The sequence below is a fragment of the Camelus bactrianus genome, chromosome 2 (assembly GCF_048773025.1).
Source record: "Camelus bactrianus isolate YW-2024 breed Bactrian camel chromosome 2, ASM4877302v1, whole genome shotgun sequence".
Classification (NCBI taxonomy): Eukaryota; Metazoa; Chordata; class Mammalia; order Artiodactyla; family Camelidae; genus Camelus; species Camelus bactrianus.
The window spans coordinates 101,439,826-101,454,628 of record NC_133540.1 but is presented as its reverse complement, the minus strand read 5'-3'; the positions used below and the strand labels follow the sequence as shown (position 1 = coordinate 101,454,628).

The window sequence follows — 14,803 nt, the reverse complement described above, 5'->3', positions numbered from 1 at the left end:
TACCAGCTACATTGCTTACTCTTTGAAAATATTTCAATACTAGATATTTGAAATTCTCAATTGTAGCTTAACGTTCTGCATGCAAAGAATGACAAGTAGACGTCTCAGTTATTTCAAAACAATCTCTTTGACCTTATGTCCCTTTCATCCCGGTCCCTCAGCCTGCAAGGGCACTTAGGCTCTTTGCTTGACAGCATCTTGGAAGAAAAACATGTTAAGCTTTCCTAGTGAGATACAGCTGCCTGCAGCAATTGTCAAAAGCTATCCAGCAGATTTCTTTATATCAGCAAAATTCAGCTGACATCTATCATGGAATTTGTACACTGAGCTTTAGTTACACAAAATCTTAAAATGTTTATACACATTGGCCCAGTCTGTCCAAGTATACTGATAAATTTGAAAAAAAATTTAATTGATTTATTTAGTGGCTTATTCTTACTAAATATAATTTTTTGTACTGTATGCCTAGTGATATGGCATTTGGGGGTTACTAGTCAACATAATTATTTCTGATTTTTATTCAGTTAAAAGACAAGCCCCCAACCCTACTGTCTTGTGGCTGCACATTGGCCTGGAAAGTACAGGTCCACACCTTCCCAGCCAGTGTAGACAAGATACAGTAGACAGTCTGTGTATTGAACAGGCTCCAGTTCACATGTAATCAGTCTTACTGTCATGATGGGTTTTTTTTCTTTTTTTTTTTTTAACTCAAGGCTCAAATAAAGGTTAAACTCTAACTGGAGAAGTTCAACTTCTGGGTGTGATGGAGTAGCTGGTTTGAGGCCAGTCCTCCAAGGACAGCTATGGAAGCAGAATACCATCCGCCAGGATTTAGGCAGTTAGAAGTACGGAAGGGCGCCCACGTGGATCCCTGCATTTACTCTAGGAGGTGTGCTTTCATGTCCACAGGCAAACCAGCTGAACAGAAGCTAGTGGCCGGCAGTTTCACTGCGTGGGGAAAACGGGCGATCACAGACAGTGAGACACTGAGGGCCAAGATCCTGGAGCAGCGGGGACTGCAGAGAAGGGAGCTACCTGTCTGCAGTCTTCCCTCGGGGCACTTGTTCCTGTTTTTATCATGTGTACGGGGAGAGGCTAAGAAACAGGTAGCAGCATCTGGGAAGCTGAAGAGGTAAGCAGAGATTTCTGGTCTTATGGTGCTGGGGAGACAAAAATTGTTCAAGTCCTGCCAAGAGAGTGGGGTCCTGATAAAAGCCCCAGGCTTTCACTTGTGATCCTTGGAAGACTCAGGAATAATAAAAGAATGTGTAACTAAAAAACTATTAAGAGGGGAAAAACTGAATAGTGAAAAATACTTGGCTGATAGAAAAGAAGTTAAGAAAGGAGGGGAAAAGTAACAGATTAGATGGGACAAGAAATAGATGGTAGCTTAGGAAGGATCAAGTTCATTTTTCTCTCCCATGTGAATATTTAATTGATTCAGCACAATTTACTGAAAAGAATACTCTTCCCATTGCATTGCAATAGCTTGCCTTTGCTGTAAATTATGATTATATATGTGTGGGTCTGTTATGTTCCACTGGTCTGTTTGTCTGTTCTTATGCCAGCACTACACTCTTTTGAGATTTTTAGTAGGTCTTACTGGCTGTAGGTTCAGACCTTGTTGTTGCTCTTCTTGGACAAGATTTGGAAGACTTTCTGTCAACGGCAGACAGTAAATATTTTAGGTGTTGCAACTATTTAATTCTGTGTTGCAGTACAAAAATAGCCATAGCCAATAATGTAAACAAACGGGATGGCAAAGTTTCAAAAATTTTTTATTTACAGAAACAGGCAGGGGGCCAGATATGACCTGAGGGCTATAGTTTCCTGATCTGTATTCAAGATTGTAATCAGACTGTCAATTTCCACTTGTGTACCACCTGAAATTCTGAATGAGATTGCAGTAAATCTTCAGATCATTTTGGGGGAAAATGACTCTTTACATTGTTGAGTCTTCTGACTTACGAACACGGTATGGCCCTCCATTTATTTAGGTGGCCTTTAATTTCTCTTAGTAAGATTTGAAATTTTCTGTGTGGAGGTTTAGCACATCTTTGGCTAGACTTATTTGTAGGTAACTGACGTTCTCCTCTTGTAAGTGGTATCTATTGCTGTATAACCAGCCACCCTAAAAGGTAATGGCTTCCTAAAACAAGACAAATCTATGTGTTGGCTGGTAGATTCTTCTGGACTTGCCTAGGCTCTCTCATGAGTCTGCAGTCATCTGATGGCTTAACTGGGGAAGTTCCCAGGCTGAAAGCTGGCCTTATGTGTTTCCCGGTGGGCTAGTGGTCAGCTGGATGCCTCCATTCTCCTCCATATGGCCTCTCATCCTCCAGCAGACTAGTTTTCCAGAGTGTGTCCCAGTTTACACTCTGACAGGCATGATGGCAAAAGTAGAAGCTGCAAAGGGCCTCTTAAGTGCTAGTCTCAGAAGTTGCACAGTATCACTTCTGAATTTGACTGGTCAGAACAAGTCACAAGGCCATCCTAGACTTAAGAGGTGGGAAAACAGACTCCATCTCTTGCTGGGAGGAACAGCGAAGTCATATTGCATAGAGATGTGGACACAGAGGAGCGTGATTCATGAGGGTTATTAACGGAGCAGTCCACCACAGCTTCTAGGATAGGCAAAGATTTCTGAAGACACAAAAGGTACTAACCATGATAGAAAAGACTGATAACTTGGACCTAATTAAATTAAAAACTTCCATTCATCAAAAAATGCCATTAACATAGTGAAAGTGCTAGCTGCAGAGAAGGGAAAAATTTGTAATACATATACCCAACAAAAGGCTTATGTTTAGAATGAAGAACTACAAATCAGTAAGAAAACCACAAATAACTCATTTACAAAAACGGGTAAAGTACTTAAGCTACAGTTCACAAAATAGCTAAACAAAGATATCTCTATGAAAAGGTGCTCAGTCACGAGAGGAATGTAAAATAGCATCACTGAAAAACCACCTCACACCCACCAGAAGGACCAAAATGTTAAAAGCTGGCCATATCAAGCGGTGGCAATGGTACTAAGCAATGGTAACTCCTGTGCACACTTCTGATGGGACTGTAAACTGATACAACCTCTTTTAGGAAACTGCTTGGCAGAATCTACCAAAGTTGAACATATGTATACGCTCTGACCCAGGAATTCCCCTCCTGGATGGATGCTCAAGAGGTCTGTGAACAGACATACACAAAACACATGTATAAGAAGGTGCACAGCAATAGTATTTGTAAGATGACCAGCTGAAAACTCTTTCCTCTTCTCCAATCTGTCCTTCCTCTTTCAGTCCAGATACAAGATTTCCTCTTATAAGGGGAGAAAGCCTTAACAAGTGTTTTCTCATATAATATTCTGTCTCAGAGATAATCTCCCAATCTAAAATGACCATCTTTCAAGGACTAAGGTTGTATCTCTAGTCCATGAAGTTTTCCTATTAGCCAAAAGTGACCTCTCCCTGGAAATCATAGCGTTTGGTCTGTGTCCATTCTCTGTTAGGTCTGTATGATTTCGAGAAGTGCCTTTCATCGCAAATAATTTTAATTATTGCTGTAATTGAAGTGACTCTAATTTTGTTACTAATTCCTCATGCACAGTATTTGTGCTTTATATTCCCATCTAGAATATTTAGAGAATAAGAACCAGGTTTTTTTACACTTCATTTTTCATAGGCCTTCACATGTGATAGATATTTAATACTTATTAGTAAAAGACCACCTCCTAGTCTAGGGGAAAAATGCCTGTACTGTATGCAGTTTGTGTGAAAAGGAGAAGTATTTTTTTTTTCTTTAAGTTTTTCTGCCCCTGTCAATTGAAAACATAGTGGATTTACTCTCAGGGAACAGAACTACTGTGCTTTGCAGTGCCAGACTGGAGTTAAACATTTCTTTGCAGGTAACATCTGTAATCGACTACATGCTTGTTTCTCCCTTTGGAGACGTCTTAGCACTTGCACACGTACACGTACACATCACAGGAAAACGATCACAGCTTCGTCATAGGTTGCAGATTTTCTGGACCAGGACATCATTAAGTACTTCTCAGAGAAATACTGCTTTTATATCTCTGCTTGCAATGTTGACAATGTTGACATAGTCTCCACACAGATGCTTTTTATAGAGCTAGTTTTCCGTTGGGCTCCTAGGCTCTTAGAGGGCCAATTTCTAAAAGCTAAAGATAGGAATTTACTGGACAGAGAGCTCCGAGGTCCCACCACTCTCAGTGTAACTCTGAGGCAAGTGCTAACAGGTCCTGTTCTCCATCTCAGCTCTTCTGCCGAGTTAACACTTCTAGTGCCACAAGCAAATTCCTTGTTTTACATGGTAAGAAGGGACTGACCTGCTCAGCTGCTTCTCTTTTGGCGTTGTATGTATCCAGGTGTTCTTGCAACTCCAAAACACTGAACTTGAGTGTTTCCAGCAAGTCACATGACATCAGCTGTCAAATTAGAAACAAAGGGATCCAGGTCATCATTTCTGATCACAATCATGAGACTGAAAACTTTGGGGTCATGGGTTAGTTGGTTTCCAGCCCAGCTTAAGCCAGCATCCCCTACTGCACGCTGCCCCCAACTCAGGGCTGACCTTTCACTGAAACAGAAGAATGCAGTGTGATTTCAGGGATGTCTGCCAGTCTAAGCATGCCTTCAAATGATTTCAAAAACTGGATCAGCCAAAAATGACAGGTCAGACCAGTATATACCTTAAAAGTAACACCCTGGAGGCTTTTTAAACCTTAATTTTTAAAATATCTTAATATATAATCTACAAATATGCTTGGAAACAAGTGAGGAAGACTAAGGAGTTCTGGGTTCTTTGTGGGGGGAGGTCTAGCCCTCTCCTACCCGCCTTTATTCAGGAGTCAGGGAAAAGTACATGTCTCTGGAGCACAACTCTTAGCTTCCCCAGCTAGGACTCTGTGGCAGGAGAGGGTAGCGAGAGGCCAGAATCAGAAACAGTCCCAAGTCACCACATATAATAAACTGGAATTGTATTTTGCTAGATAGTTACAATCAAATTGAAAATACGAACCTTTACACTTTAAAATTCTGAATTACCTTTAAAAAAATCATTTACTGAATGATGCCATTCAAATTGAGTTTTTATAATAAGCCCTCATATAAAAACTTACCGTTTCAGCATCCACAAAGACTGTTGGGCATTCTGAACACATCATCATCACTTCCAGTGAGCTTTTAAATTTGGTACCAATGCGCTGCAGACTCTCACCAAGAAAGCTGACTGCCTCATTAGTTATGTCTCCAAACTTTCTTTGAATTGACTATGGAGAAAACATAAGAAAAATGTTAGTATTACATATGCAGCCATTTTTCATCTTTAAGTGAAAAAGCATAATATATAATTAGAGCAACCTTTTATTTTAAAACTATTATTTTAGTGATATATAGAATTCTAAAAACTGATCTGTAAATCCTTGTTTTTAGGCACTTCTTTAGCAAACATGGTCATTTCTAAAAATGATCAAAGGTTTACAAAATAGTATTACTGAAAAAAGAAACTAAATGGTACATGCCATTCATCTCCCTATTCCTGAGATTTCTTTCATTACAAAAGACACAAGGAATACATGCTGTACGTCCTTGGAAATAAGGTCACCACATATCTGAAGAATTAGCTCTTCTAAAGCTAAGTTCTACCTGGAAGAAACTTTCAGTAAAAGCAGTTTACTCTCTTTGGCTATCAGCTGCCATCTGACTTTAATTAAAGTCAAAATGCATCACAGGTAATATCTTTTCAAAACTAAAGAATATTCATTCACCTTAAACAACCAGACAGTACCTGACCCATAGAGAGCACTCAATGAATTAGACTACGTATTAATAGTACTATCACTATACACATACTTAATGTGTACCTACATGTATGTGTGTAGCACTGTTAGATGTCATTGTGATTAATTTAAAAAAAACAAAAAACCATAAGCCACAATCTCAGGCATCAAGAAATTTGTATCTCTGGAAAGAAAAGACTGTGAATAGGAAACCAAGTAGCAATGCAAAAACTACAGACTTAAGTAAATAGATGCTCCAGTTAACAAGCACTAACCTTCCAGAAGGGAGAGACTGGAGGTTGGAGAAGTTGGGAGAACTGCGGTGAGTGTATGTACTTAGCTTGGTCTTCTAAGATGGACAAAATTTGCTTAGGGAGGAAAGCTGGCAGGTGGTTCAGAAAATAATACTTAAATGATGGCATTTCTCTCTGCCTTGGTTTCCCTGGCTACAGAATGCTAAAGCATATAGGTCTGTTGTAAGAATTACTTAATGTGAAGCATTTAGCATAGTGCCTGGCATGTAGACAGTACTCAATAAATGTAAGCTCATGTTATTTAGGGTTGAAGCAACCTTGGCTAAAATTGTTAAGGTCTCCACATAGTAATGAAAGTGCCAACGAATTTAACACTTTATGATAAACTGTCTTATGATACTGATGGTACATTCCTTGAAGGCAGGAACCAGGCTTTATATTTCATTGGTATCCCTGCTGGTGCCTAGCATCCTGCACCAGAATTTATCAGTTGTTCTGAAGTTTTATTCTAATTGCCTTAGGGGAGGTATCTGTACTAGTCATTGTATAACGTGCCAGCGGTACTACAGTGTCAAAGTGTAAATTTAAATTTCACTATCTTAGAGGGGAGGGTATAGCTCAAGTGGCAGAGTGCATGCTTAGCATGCACAAGGTCCTGGATTCAACCCCCAGTACCCCTTCGAAAAATAAAGAAGTAAACCTAATTACCCCCCCCTCAAAAACCCTAAATAAACAAACAAATCACAATTCAAAAAAATATTTACAAAAACCCTTCCAGTCTGTTAAATAAATAAGTAAATAAATTTCACTATCTTTGGAAAAAAAATTTGTTTAAAAGAAATCAATGGGCATATTAAAATCTGAGGTACTGATTTTAGACAAAACCCCTAACTTTATCAGGTAACTGTAATACGAATTCAGAACCCGGAAACCTCACTGACCTGAAACAGCCTGGAAAAAACGTGAAAAGTAAACACGGCACAGGACCCGTCAGAGTCAGACAGCATCTGGTTGACGTGGCAGCGCCAGGCCTCTTCCTCGTCGTCATACGCTACTGGCTGGAACGCAGCGATGATGGCAGAGAGGAACGGCGACGGCAGAGGGGATGTCTGTGCGTCCGGAAAGCCATCTGGCTCCTCTTCATCTTGACTGTCAACACAAATACAGCCATCATAATACGACCTTAGAAGAGTACACTTGATTACTTACAACAGTGTAAGCCCTCTAACACAGATTATTTTTACTCACATATACACACTGATTTAGAAAATGCACTTTGTGAGAAAGCACAGATAAGCAGATTTTCTTATTTATCCTTGATCTGTTTATCATCTTTGGAATTAGGACTCTCATTTCACACGACCGCCTTAAAACAACCCAAGTCCTACAATATGCCAGGGTAATGGAAATAATTTCAGTAACTTCTGTGAATAGTACAGATTAGAATGCTTTCATTTTAAATGGTCAATTTTGGAGGCTTTTTATTTGAACAGGCCCACATTGACAATGAGAATACTTTAAAAGTGTTTCTTATGTACTTCTGTGTCAAGGGCTATGTAGTAGGTGCTCTGTATGGATTGTCTTCATTCAGTCTTCACAGCAACTCAGTGACAGTTAAGTACTATTATTAGCCTGATTTTTTATCAATGAGGAAACAAAAAGTTCAATGATGTGCCTCTGCTACTGAGTAGGAAATGACAGAGCCAGAATCTGAAGCCAGGACCATGGGTCCAAGCCCAGTGTTATAAAGCCATGACACACACTATGTGCCTCGCAGTATGGCAGTAACAGATTTGACTCAAAGAAACATAAGATCTGGCCATTTTCTTTGAGGAATTTATAATCTCAACAGTCAGATAATCCATATAAAAATGAGACAGTGAAAAAAGATGGAAATAATTTGGGTTGGACATGCTATAAAGAAATGTGTGATTTGGGGACTTAAAGATGAAGTGTTTGGAGTCAGACTCCTTAAAGAAATGTGTAACTCAAGGTCTTAAAACTGTATGTTTCACAGTAAAGGGCAGCTCCACATGGTTTTACAGAAATTATGGAGCAATTCATATGGAAGAGAGATCGGAGAAGATTGGGGGAAAAGATCAAAACGAAGCAGACATTTGAAGTGAAAACTGAAATTCTACTTCAGAAAGGTTAATTTTTAAAATGTCACTGTGGTGATTGACTTGAACAAAATGTATCCTTTAAGCTTGAGTAGATACACCCCTTTATTTAGTAGGGATGTTCTAGTCTATTTCAACTTCAGCAACTGGCCAAAGTCCAGTCTTTGGCGGCAGCCTTTAAGACAGCCAGACAGCAGAGTTATCTACCCCTGCAGCATTTCTCGCAAACCTGAACTTGTGTATGATCAATGAGTGAGTGACCGCAGAGGCTACGGTCATCTCCAAGTCAGTAACATGAACCAGGTGTGTCACCAAGATTTGTTGTTAACATCTGAATGTACACTTTCAAATATAGGTGAGCATTCTACATAGAGTGAAAAATCTCATGTGCTGTGTATGTTACAATTCTGTTATCACTTGAAGTATAAATGAAAATCTTTTACTGTAGGAGCACAACGCTGATATACTGCATTACTAAATATTAATTTTTATATGAAAATTATTATCAAGGCAGCTTCATATTGTTGAATAGGGAAATAGATACACTGATGGAGAGGGCATTAAATTAGATGCCTTTATAAAGAACACTATTTTGAGCCACAAATATTTATAAAATTAACATAAAAAAGCAAAATAGTAGATATAGATTATATCATAATTACAACCATTAAAGAGTTGTTTGGTATATAAGTTACCAAAATGTCCACAAAAATTTCCTTTAAGAACTATGTGTGGTAACTGATTATTCAATTTCATCAGCCCATGAGTGAAAAAAAAAGTCCTATTTAAGAATTCTTCATACCTTGTGGCAATAAATTTTGAATACAGGGTACGTAAATGTTTAAAAGCAATATTCTAACATCTCACAGGGTCAATAAACGATGAGTTCTGCCCATTATGTAAGTCAAACTTTAAAAATCTGACCATTGATAATAAAACTACAAAATAATTTTTGGAATATATTTCAGACTTGTTCTGGTATCACAGTCGTTCATTCCAGGATTTGATGCCTGGCTCAGGCTATGGCCCAGTATTGACTTTAACACTCGGCCATTCGGCATTCTGCCAAAACAGGTGCCCGGTGTACTTCTAAATGTAGAAGGCCACTCGCTTTGCTCTGAGAATGGCCTACTTGTTTTTCTTTAAGTGATTGTCAATAAGAGAAAATAAACCTATTGCATTAACTCATTTTACCTTTCAAACATAGACAGAAATGAAGTCAGCATGCTGGCCCAGAGGGCCATAGCTGGGAGGGGCCGGAGTCTCACCTGGACAGCCCAGAGAAGTCTGCCTCCTCCTCTTCACATCGTTCATCCAGCTCCTTCAGAGCTAAGGTGACGTCTTCATCGCAGACTGACCCGGGGTAGCTCTCGGGAGCCGGGGGCTCTGGCACGTCAGATTCCTCTAAATCGAGAAGCCCCTGACACACAAGAGAGTCCTGCCGCTCCTGAATAATGTACGGCCCTTCATCTTCAAAGGCTGTAAGGACCTGTTCCTCCTTTAATACTGAACTTGTATCCTGTAAAACAATCATAGTTTTTACGGACTTTAACAACACTATAAAAGAATTTCATCAGCACAGAATAAATGACCATTGTCACCAATATATATCTATTTTAGCAGGCAGTCTTCATTTGCACAGTTTAATAATGTTTGGAGTTTTTGGACTCTGATCATATAAACTGTTTTTTTTTTTTAAATATTTCCAAGTTTAAAACATTTTGAAAGTAAAATGTATCACCTGATGCCACATAGAAACACCAAGGAGATCTTTTTCCTTTTAATAGGATTTAGGGGTTTACTTAGAAATACATCCTTTGGTGAAAGACCTTCTCTCATACATATTCTAATTCTACATAATTTGTTACTATTAACTCTCTCTTACTTGAAATGTCATTGATTTCATCATGCTAGAACCTTACATCCAGTGAATTATGGACAGAAGGAGGGGAGATAGTTCAGGATGGTTAACCCACTGGTCCTGTGGGGCTACCCGTGAATCGAGAACAGGTCTTAACCCATCAGGAGGCTGCTGAATGGAAACAAGGAAGGCAGCCTTACTGTGTAAGTGGGCTGAGTACCTGGGATGGAAGATTTTCTCTCAAATAATAAGGCCACAATAACTCATTCAGGTTTGAGTACTAAGGATGCTTCACAGAAAACACTGGGAAATTTTAGATTGTTGTACTTTTGAGAATTAAATGAACTACAAACTCACTTATCAAAAAGAATGCCTGCATTCTCCTAACTCTAAACAAATGATAATGGAAGTGTGGGTTATAATGTGTACTCATATATTTCCTTCCTGTCCATCGTAACATCACTGAAATGTCGTTGCTGTGTGCCTGGCATGGTGCAAAAGTTCGACAGATATTGGTTGAATAAATGAACTACCCACTATTAAAAAAGAAAAATACTTTCAGGGTGTATATCATGACTTTATCAACACCAGTTTTAACTGGCATAAACATTAATTGATCAGTTTGAAAATAAGCACTGATGGCCTCACAGTTTTAGGAATAAAGATCCACTTCTATCACTGCTTAGACCTACGGCTCCTACTTAGTTGCACAGTAGTTTCTCATCTTTTTTTCACGGGTGAAAAAAGAACTTTCCTCCCAAATTATGAAAAGTAAGTGAAATCCAGAGACCCTGACCTTGGACCAGCCTGGGCTTTTGTTTACTCATCTGTAAAGTTTATGTATAAAGCAAAGGATTTTGACCAGATTCTGGGTTGAGTGCTCTGGGGTAAATTAGTAAGTACAGTTCGAGTGCAAACTGGTAATGGGCTTAGGCTGATGTGCAAATGACAACAGTGTACAGCAGAGCATGGTAAGTGTAAGGTAAGTACCCTAAGTGATACCCAGAGGGCTACTGGTGCTCAAAGAAGGGAAAGATCAAGCTGCGTGAGGCACCGGAGACTGTCTCTTTGGCGAAAACAGACGATGTTGGGCTTTGATTAAGGTGGGGTAGCAATAGTGTTATGGACTGACTGTTTTTGTCCCCTCAGAATTCTCACCCCTAACCCCCAATGGGGGTGTGAGAGGTGTGTCCTTTAGGAGGTGATTGGGTCATGAGGGTAGAACCCTCATGAATGGGATTAGTGCCCTTATAGGAAGGGGACAGAGAGCTAGCTTGTTCTTTTTCCACCACGTGAACAAGAAGAGCTATCAGGAAGAGGGCTCACCAGACAGTGCGGGTGGCACCTTGCTCTGTGACTTCCTGGCCTCCAGAACAGTGAGAAATGCATTTCTGTTGTTGATAAGGCACCCAGATGATCATATTTTGTTATAGCAACCCAAGCTGCCTAAGACAGATAATATCTCAAGGAAAAGGACTTAGAAGATATCAAAGGCATAGAAACATGGTAGGAAAACACAAGTGTACTATGGCAACACTGGTCTGGAGTTAGTTACGCAGGGAAAGCAGCAAATTATTTGAGTCTTCACAGAGCAGTACTTTGTAAATAATAGAGTATATCACTCCTTAATCATTCCAATAGCTTATATTTAGTACATTCTATTTAAGGTTTCCATCTGAATCTTTTTCTTAGAGATTTGGCCATTAAAAGGGTAGGCATTAGTTATTCAGAGAGATAGTTTAAGTAGTAGTGCTAAAGATATTTCTACACCTAGAATTTTTATTGGTATTAAGTCTTCCTTCTACATCAATATATCATGTTGAAATAACCCACCAAACTTCTTAGTTTAATGTCTTCACTTCTCATTAGTGTACACCTGTATTTTGTTGTCATTTGTTCTGGAATAATAATTTGAAAATAGGTAATTTGGGCAATTTGTTTTACCTAAAGTTAGTATTATAGAGTATATGCTGAAATTTTTAATAACACCTAGATTTCATGAAGAGAGTGCTTTTTGGCTAATGGAATGCATTCCACTGTTATATGTAGACTGTGAGAATCAAATTTTCCTGAATTTTATCTTATTACACAATGACAGTCTCTCACACACACAAATTCAAAGATTCATTTCCTATAAGGAATAGTTTCTGCCATACATGATTTGGTATCTAAACTATTATAAATGCTAGAAGAAATCCGTCTGTGGAGGCCTCTCTGATAAACAAAGGTAAAGAATACCATCCCTTCTAGAACTCAAAGCGTAATTTGTATATATTACAGAGAAGGGACGGACAAACTGAGCTCCAGAGTTTCTGTCATGAGGCGGATGCTTTGGCCTATTCTGTTTTATCTTCCTGATATTAACATAATGTAAGGGAAAAAAATTCAAATAAACATTTCTAGGACTTCTTTAGTTCATAAAATACTTCATCTGTTAAGATTAATTGTATTCCTCATCTCAAGAAATTGCTTTATAACAATATAGATACCATATATACCCATATATATCTATGTAATAGACTTAACGGTTTTATTTCAATATCTTAGTGCTTTCATACTTTTTTTAAAGGGGCAATTTTGGGTCATTTGACACTGGCATATCAGGGAAAAACAAATTAGGCCAACATATCCAACAGATACAAACTTGAATTATTCCCTGGTGGACATCCATTCTTTTGGTGATAATTTTCATGACAATGGAACTATTTCTAATTCAAATAATATATTTCAAAAATATCTCCTTCAGTCTCATCTGCCAGTGTCACGAAGTTTATAGTGATAATGAAATATACTACTGTAAGAGGAAAAACCTAGAAAATTAAAGTATTTTTCCTTTATTAAAAAAAAGTATCCTTAGGAACTTTATGGCGGCTTGGAAGTAGGCCCCTTAAGTATTGCTGGATGAATGAATGTCTCATCTGACATAACACAATTTCCAATGTATATTGAAATATAGATGAATTTCTAATTCATTTCCAATAAATATGAATTATTTCTAAGAGGTAGTTTACTCATGGTGATTACAGCTATTTTAATAATCAAAAATAAAAGATTTCCCCGTTAAGTAAAATTAAAATCACACAACCATTAACTATACTGCTTTTGTTAAAAAGGTATTTCTTGTATCAGCCTGCCGTTTCCCAGTGTTTCTAATGAGAAAGTCTGACCTGGAACATACAGCTACACCGGACAGTAGATTAACTGGTGGCTGATGCTCAGGTAACGAGTCTTCCAACACCGAGTGGAACATCGTTCACTTAAGGTGCAGCCCTAAACCCCGTCAGCTCTGCCCATACACATGTCCCTGTCCGCACACTCTGGCTTTGTCCAGGCCCCTCTCTCGGCCTCCTGTCCTCCCAGCACACCTCTGTCATTGAGACTTTCTTGAAACACCAGTCAGGCTGTATGTAACCTTCCCTGACGACAGACTGCAAGCTCCACGTGGCCGGTGCAGGTGCTAGAACTGACTTTCCTTTTTCCACCAAAAAAAGGCGAGATTCAAAAAAATAAACATAATCAGATCCTGTCCTTCTGCTTGAAATCCTCCTGTGGCCACCTGCTATGTGGCCTCTAAGATGCCCTTGAGAGCACCTTGCCCTCCCCTGGCCGCGTCTGCCCCCATCCACTTTCTGGGGTTCACTGTGTCACACACCCCCCACTGCCAGCCAGCGTGGCTGCTCCTCAGATGCACCCCGGCCTTTTCTGCTCCGGCCTCTCTCCCAGGCCTGGAACGGTCTTTCTTCCTCCACACTGTCAAGGGCTGGCTCCTCCTCCTCACTTAGCTTTCACCTCAAATGCCACCACACTTTCTCCCTCACCAAGTCCACATGACTCTTAGATTTTCTTGGTATCAACAGTAAGAAGACCACTCTCTGATATATTCTTTATGTTTTACCTATTTCCATGTTCGTTCTGTCCCTCCTACTAGAATTAAGCGCCACAACCCAGGAGCCATTGCCCGTTTCGCACGATGCTGTACGCCCAGGGCCTGGGATAGCGCCCGGCCCGCCGTGGGGGCTCAGTGAGCCCTGGTTAATAAATGCCTGGCTGCTCGTGTGCCCTGTGTTCCCACCCAGGTGTCTGGTACAGGGCCTGTCACACAACAGGTGTCTCTGGAAAGAACGCAAATTCATGACCTCCTGTCATCTCAAGGTAAAGTCTGACTTTAGCATGGCGTGTGGGGCCCAGCACGTCTCAGACCCACCCGTCTCTCCTGCTGCTGCTGCTGCTCCTCCTCCTGCGTTTTAGCCTCAAAGACCGAACATCTTGCTGCTACCTGAACACACCATGTAGCTTCATGTGACAAGTCTTCCTACGTGAAGTCCCTCTGCCTGGAATGTCTCAGTTACCATGAAGCCTGTCCTTTGCCACCGTCACCCCGAATGCACAGCTCATCAATCTCTCCTCTGAGTTTTTGCAGAGCCTCGAACATGTCTATTACTGAGTTTCTCATACTGACATGTAGTTTTTTTAACCTTGTCTGTCTCCTTTAATAGATAATGGACACTCTTGAGACCAGGGCCATGCCTTATTCATCTTTCTAGTACCCAGTGGAATGCCTAGCATCCAGTACATCTCAATAAATGTTTGTTGAATCGAATGATCTAAACTTCAGCCATACCAATATGAGCATTTAAAAAACTGTCCAAATGCCTTCATTTCAAAGTAGGTTTGCCTACTGTCAAGATGTATAATACACTGTCGGCACAGTAAGAACATGAGACTTCAACTTACTCAGATAATAAGATTACTAACTAGACTGGTCTAGATC

At 39.7% G+C, this 14,803-nt stretch overlaps 1 protein-coding gene across 10 annotated transcripts in view; it reads right to left on the bottom strand.

Moving 5' to 3' along the window:
- Positions 1–14,803, bottom strand: part of FRYL (FRY like transcription coactivator) — a 226,669-nt gene that overhangs the window by 8,394 nt on the left and 203,472 nt on the right. For all 10 annotated transcript variants that reach the window (XM_074348242.1, XM_074348245.1, XM_074348234.1 and 7 more), the window contains 4 exons: positions 9,440–9,690; positions 6,993–7,200; positions 5,138–5,287; positions 4,346–4,444 (listed from right to left, as the gene is read on the bottom strand). In XM_074348242.1, coding sequence (XP_074204343.1) covers positions 4,346–4,444; positions 5,138–5,287; positions 6,993–7,200; positions 9,440–9,690 — 708 coding nt within the window. The remainder of the gene's footprint in view (positions 1–4,345; positions 4,445–5,137; positions 5,288–6,992; positions 7,201–9,439; positions 9,691–14,803) is intronic.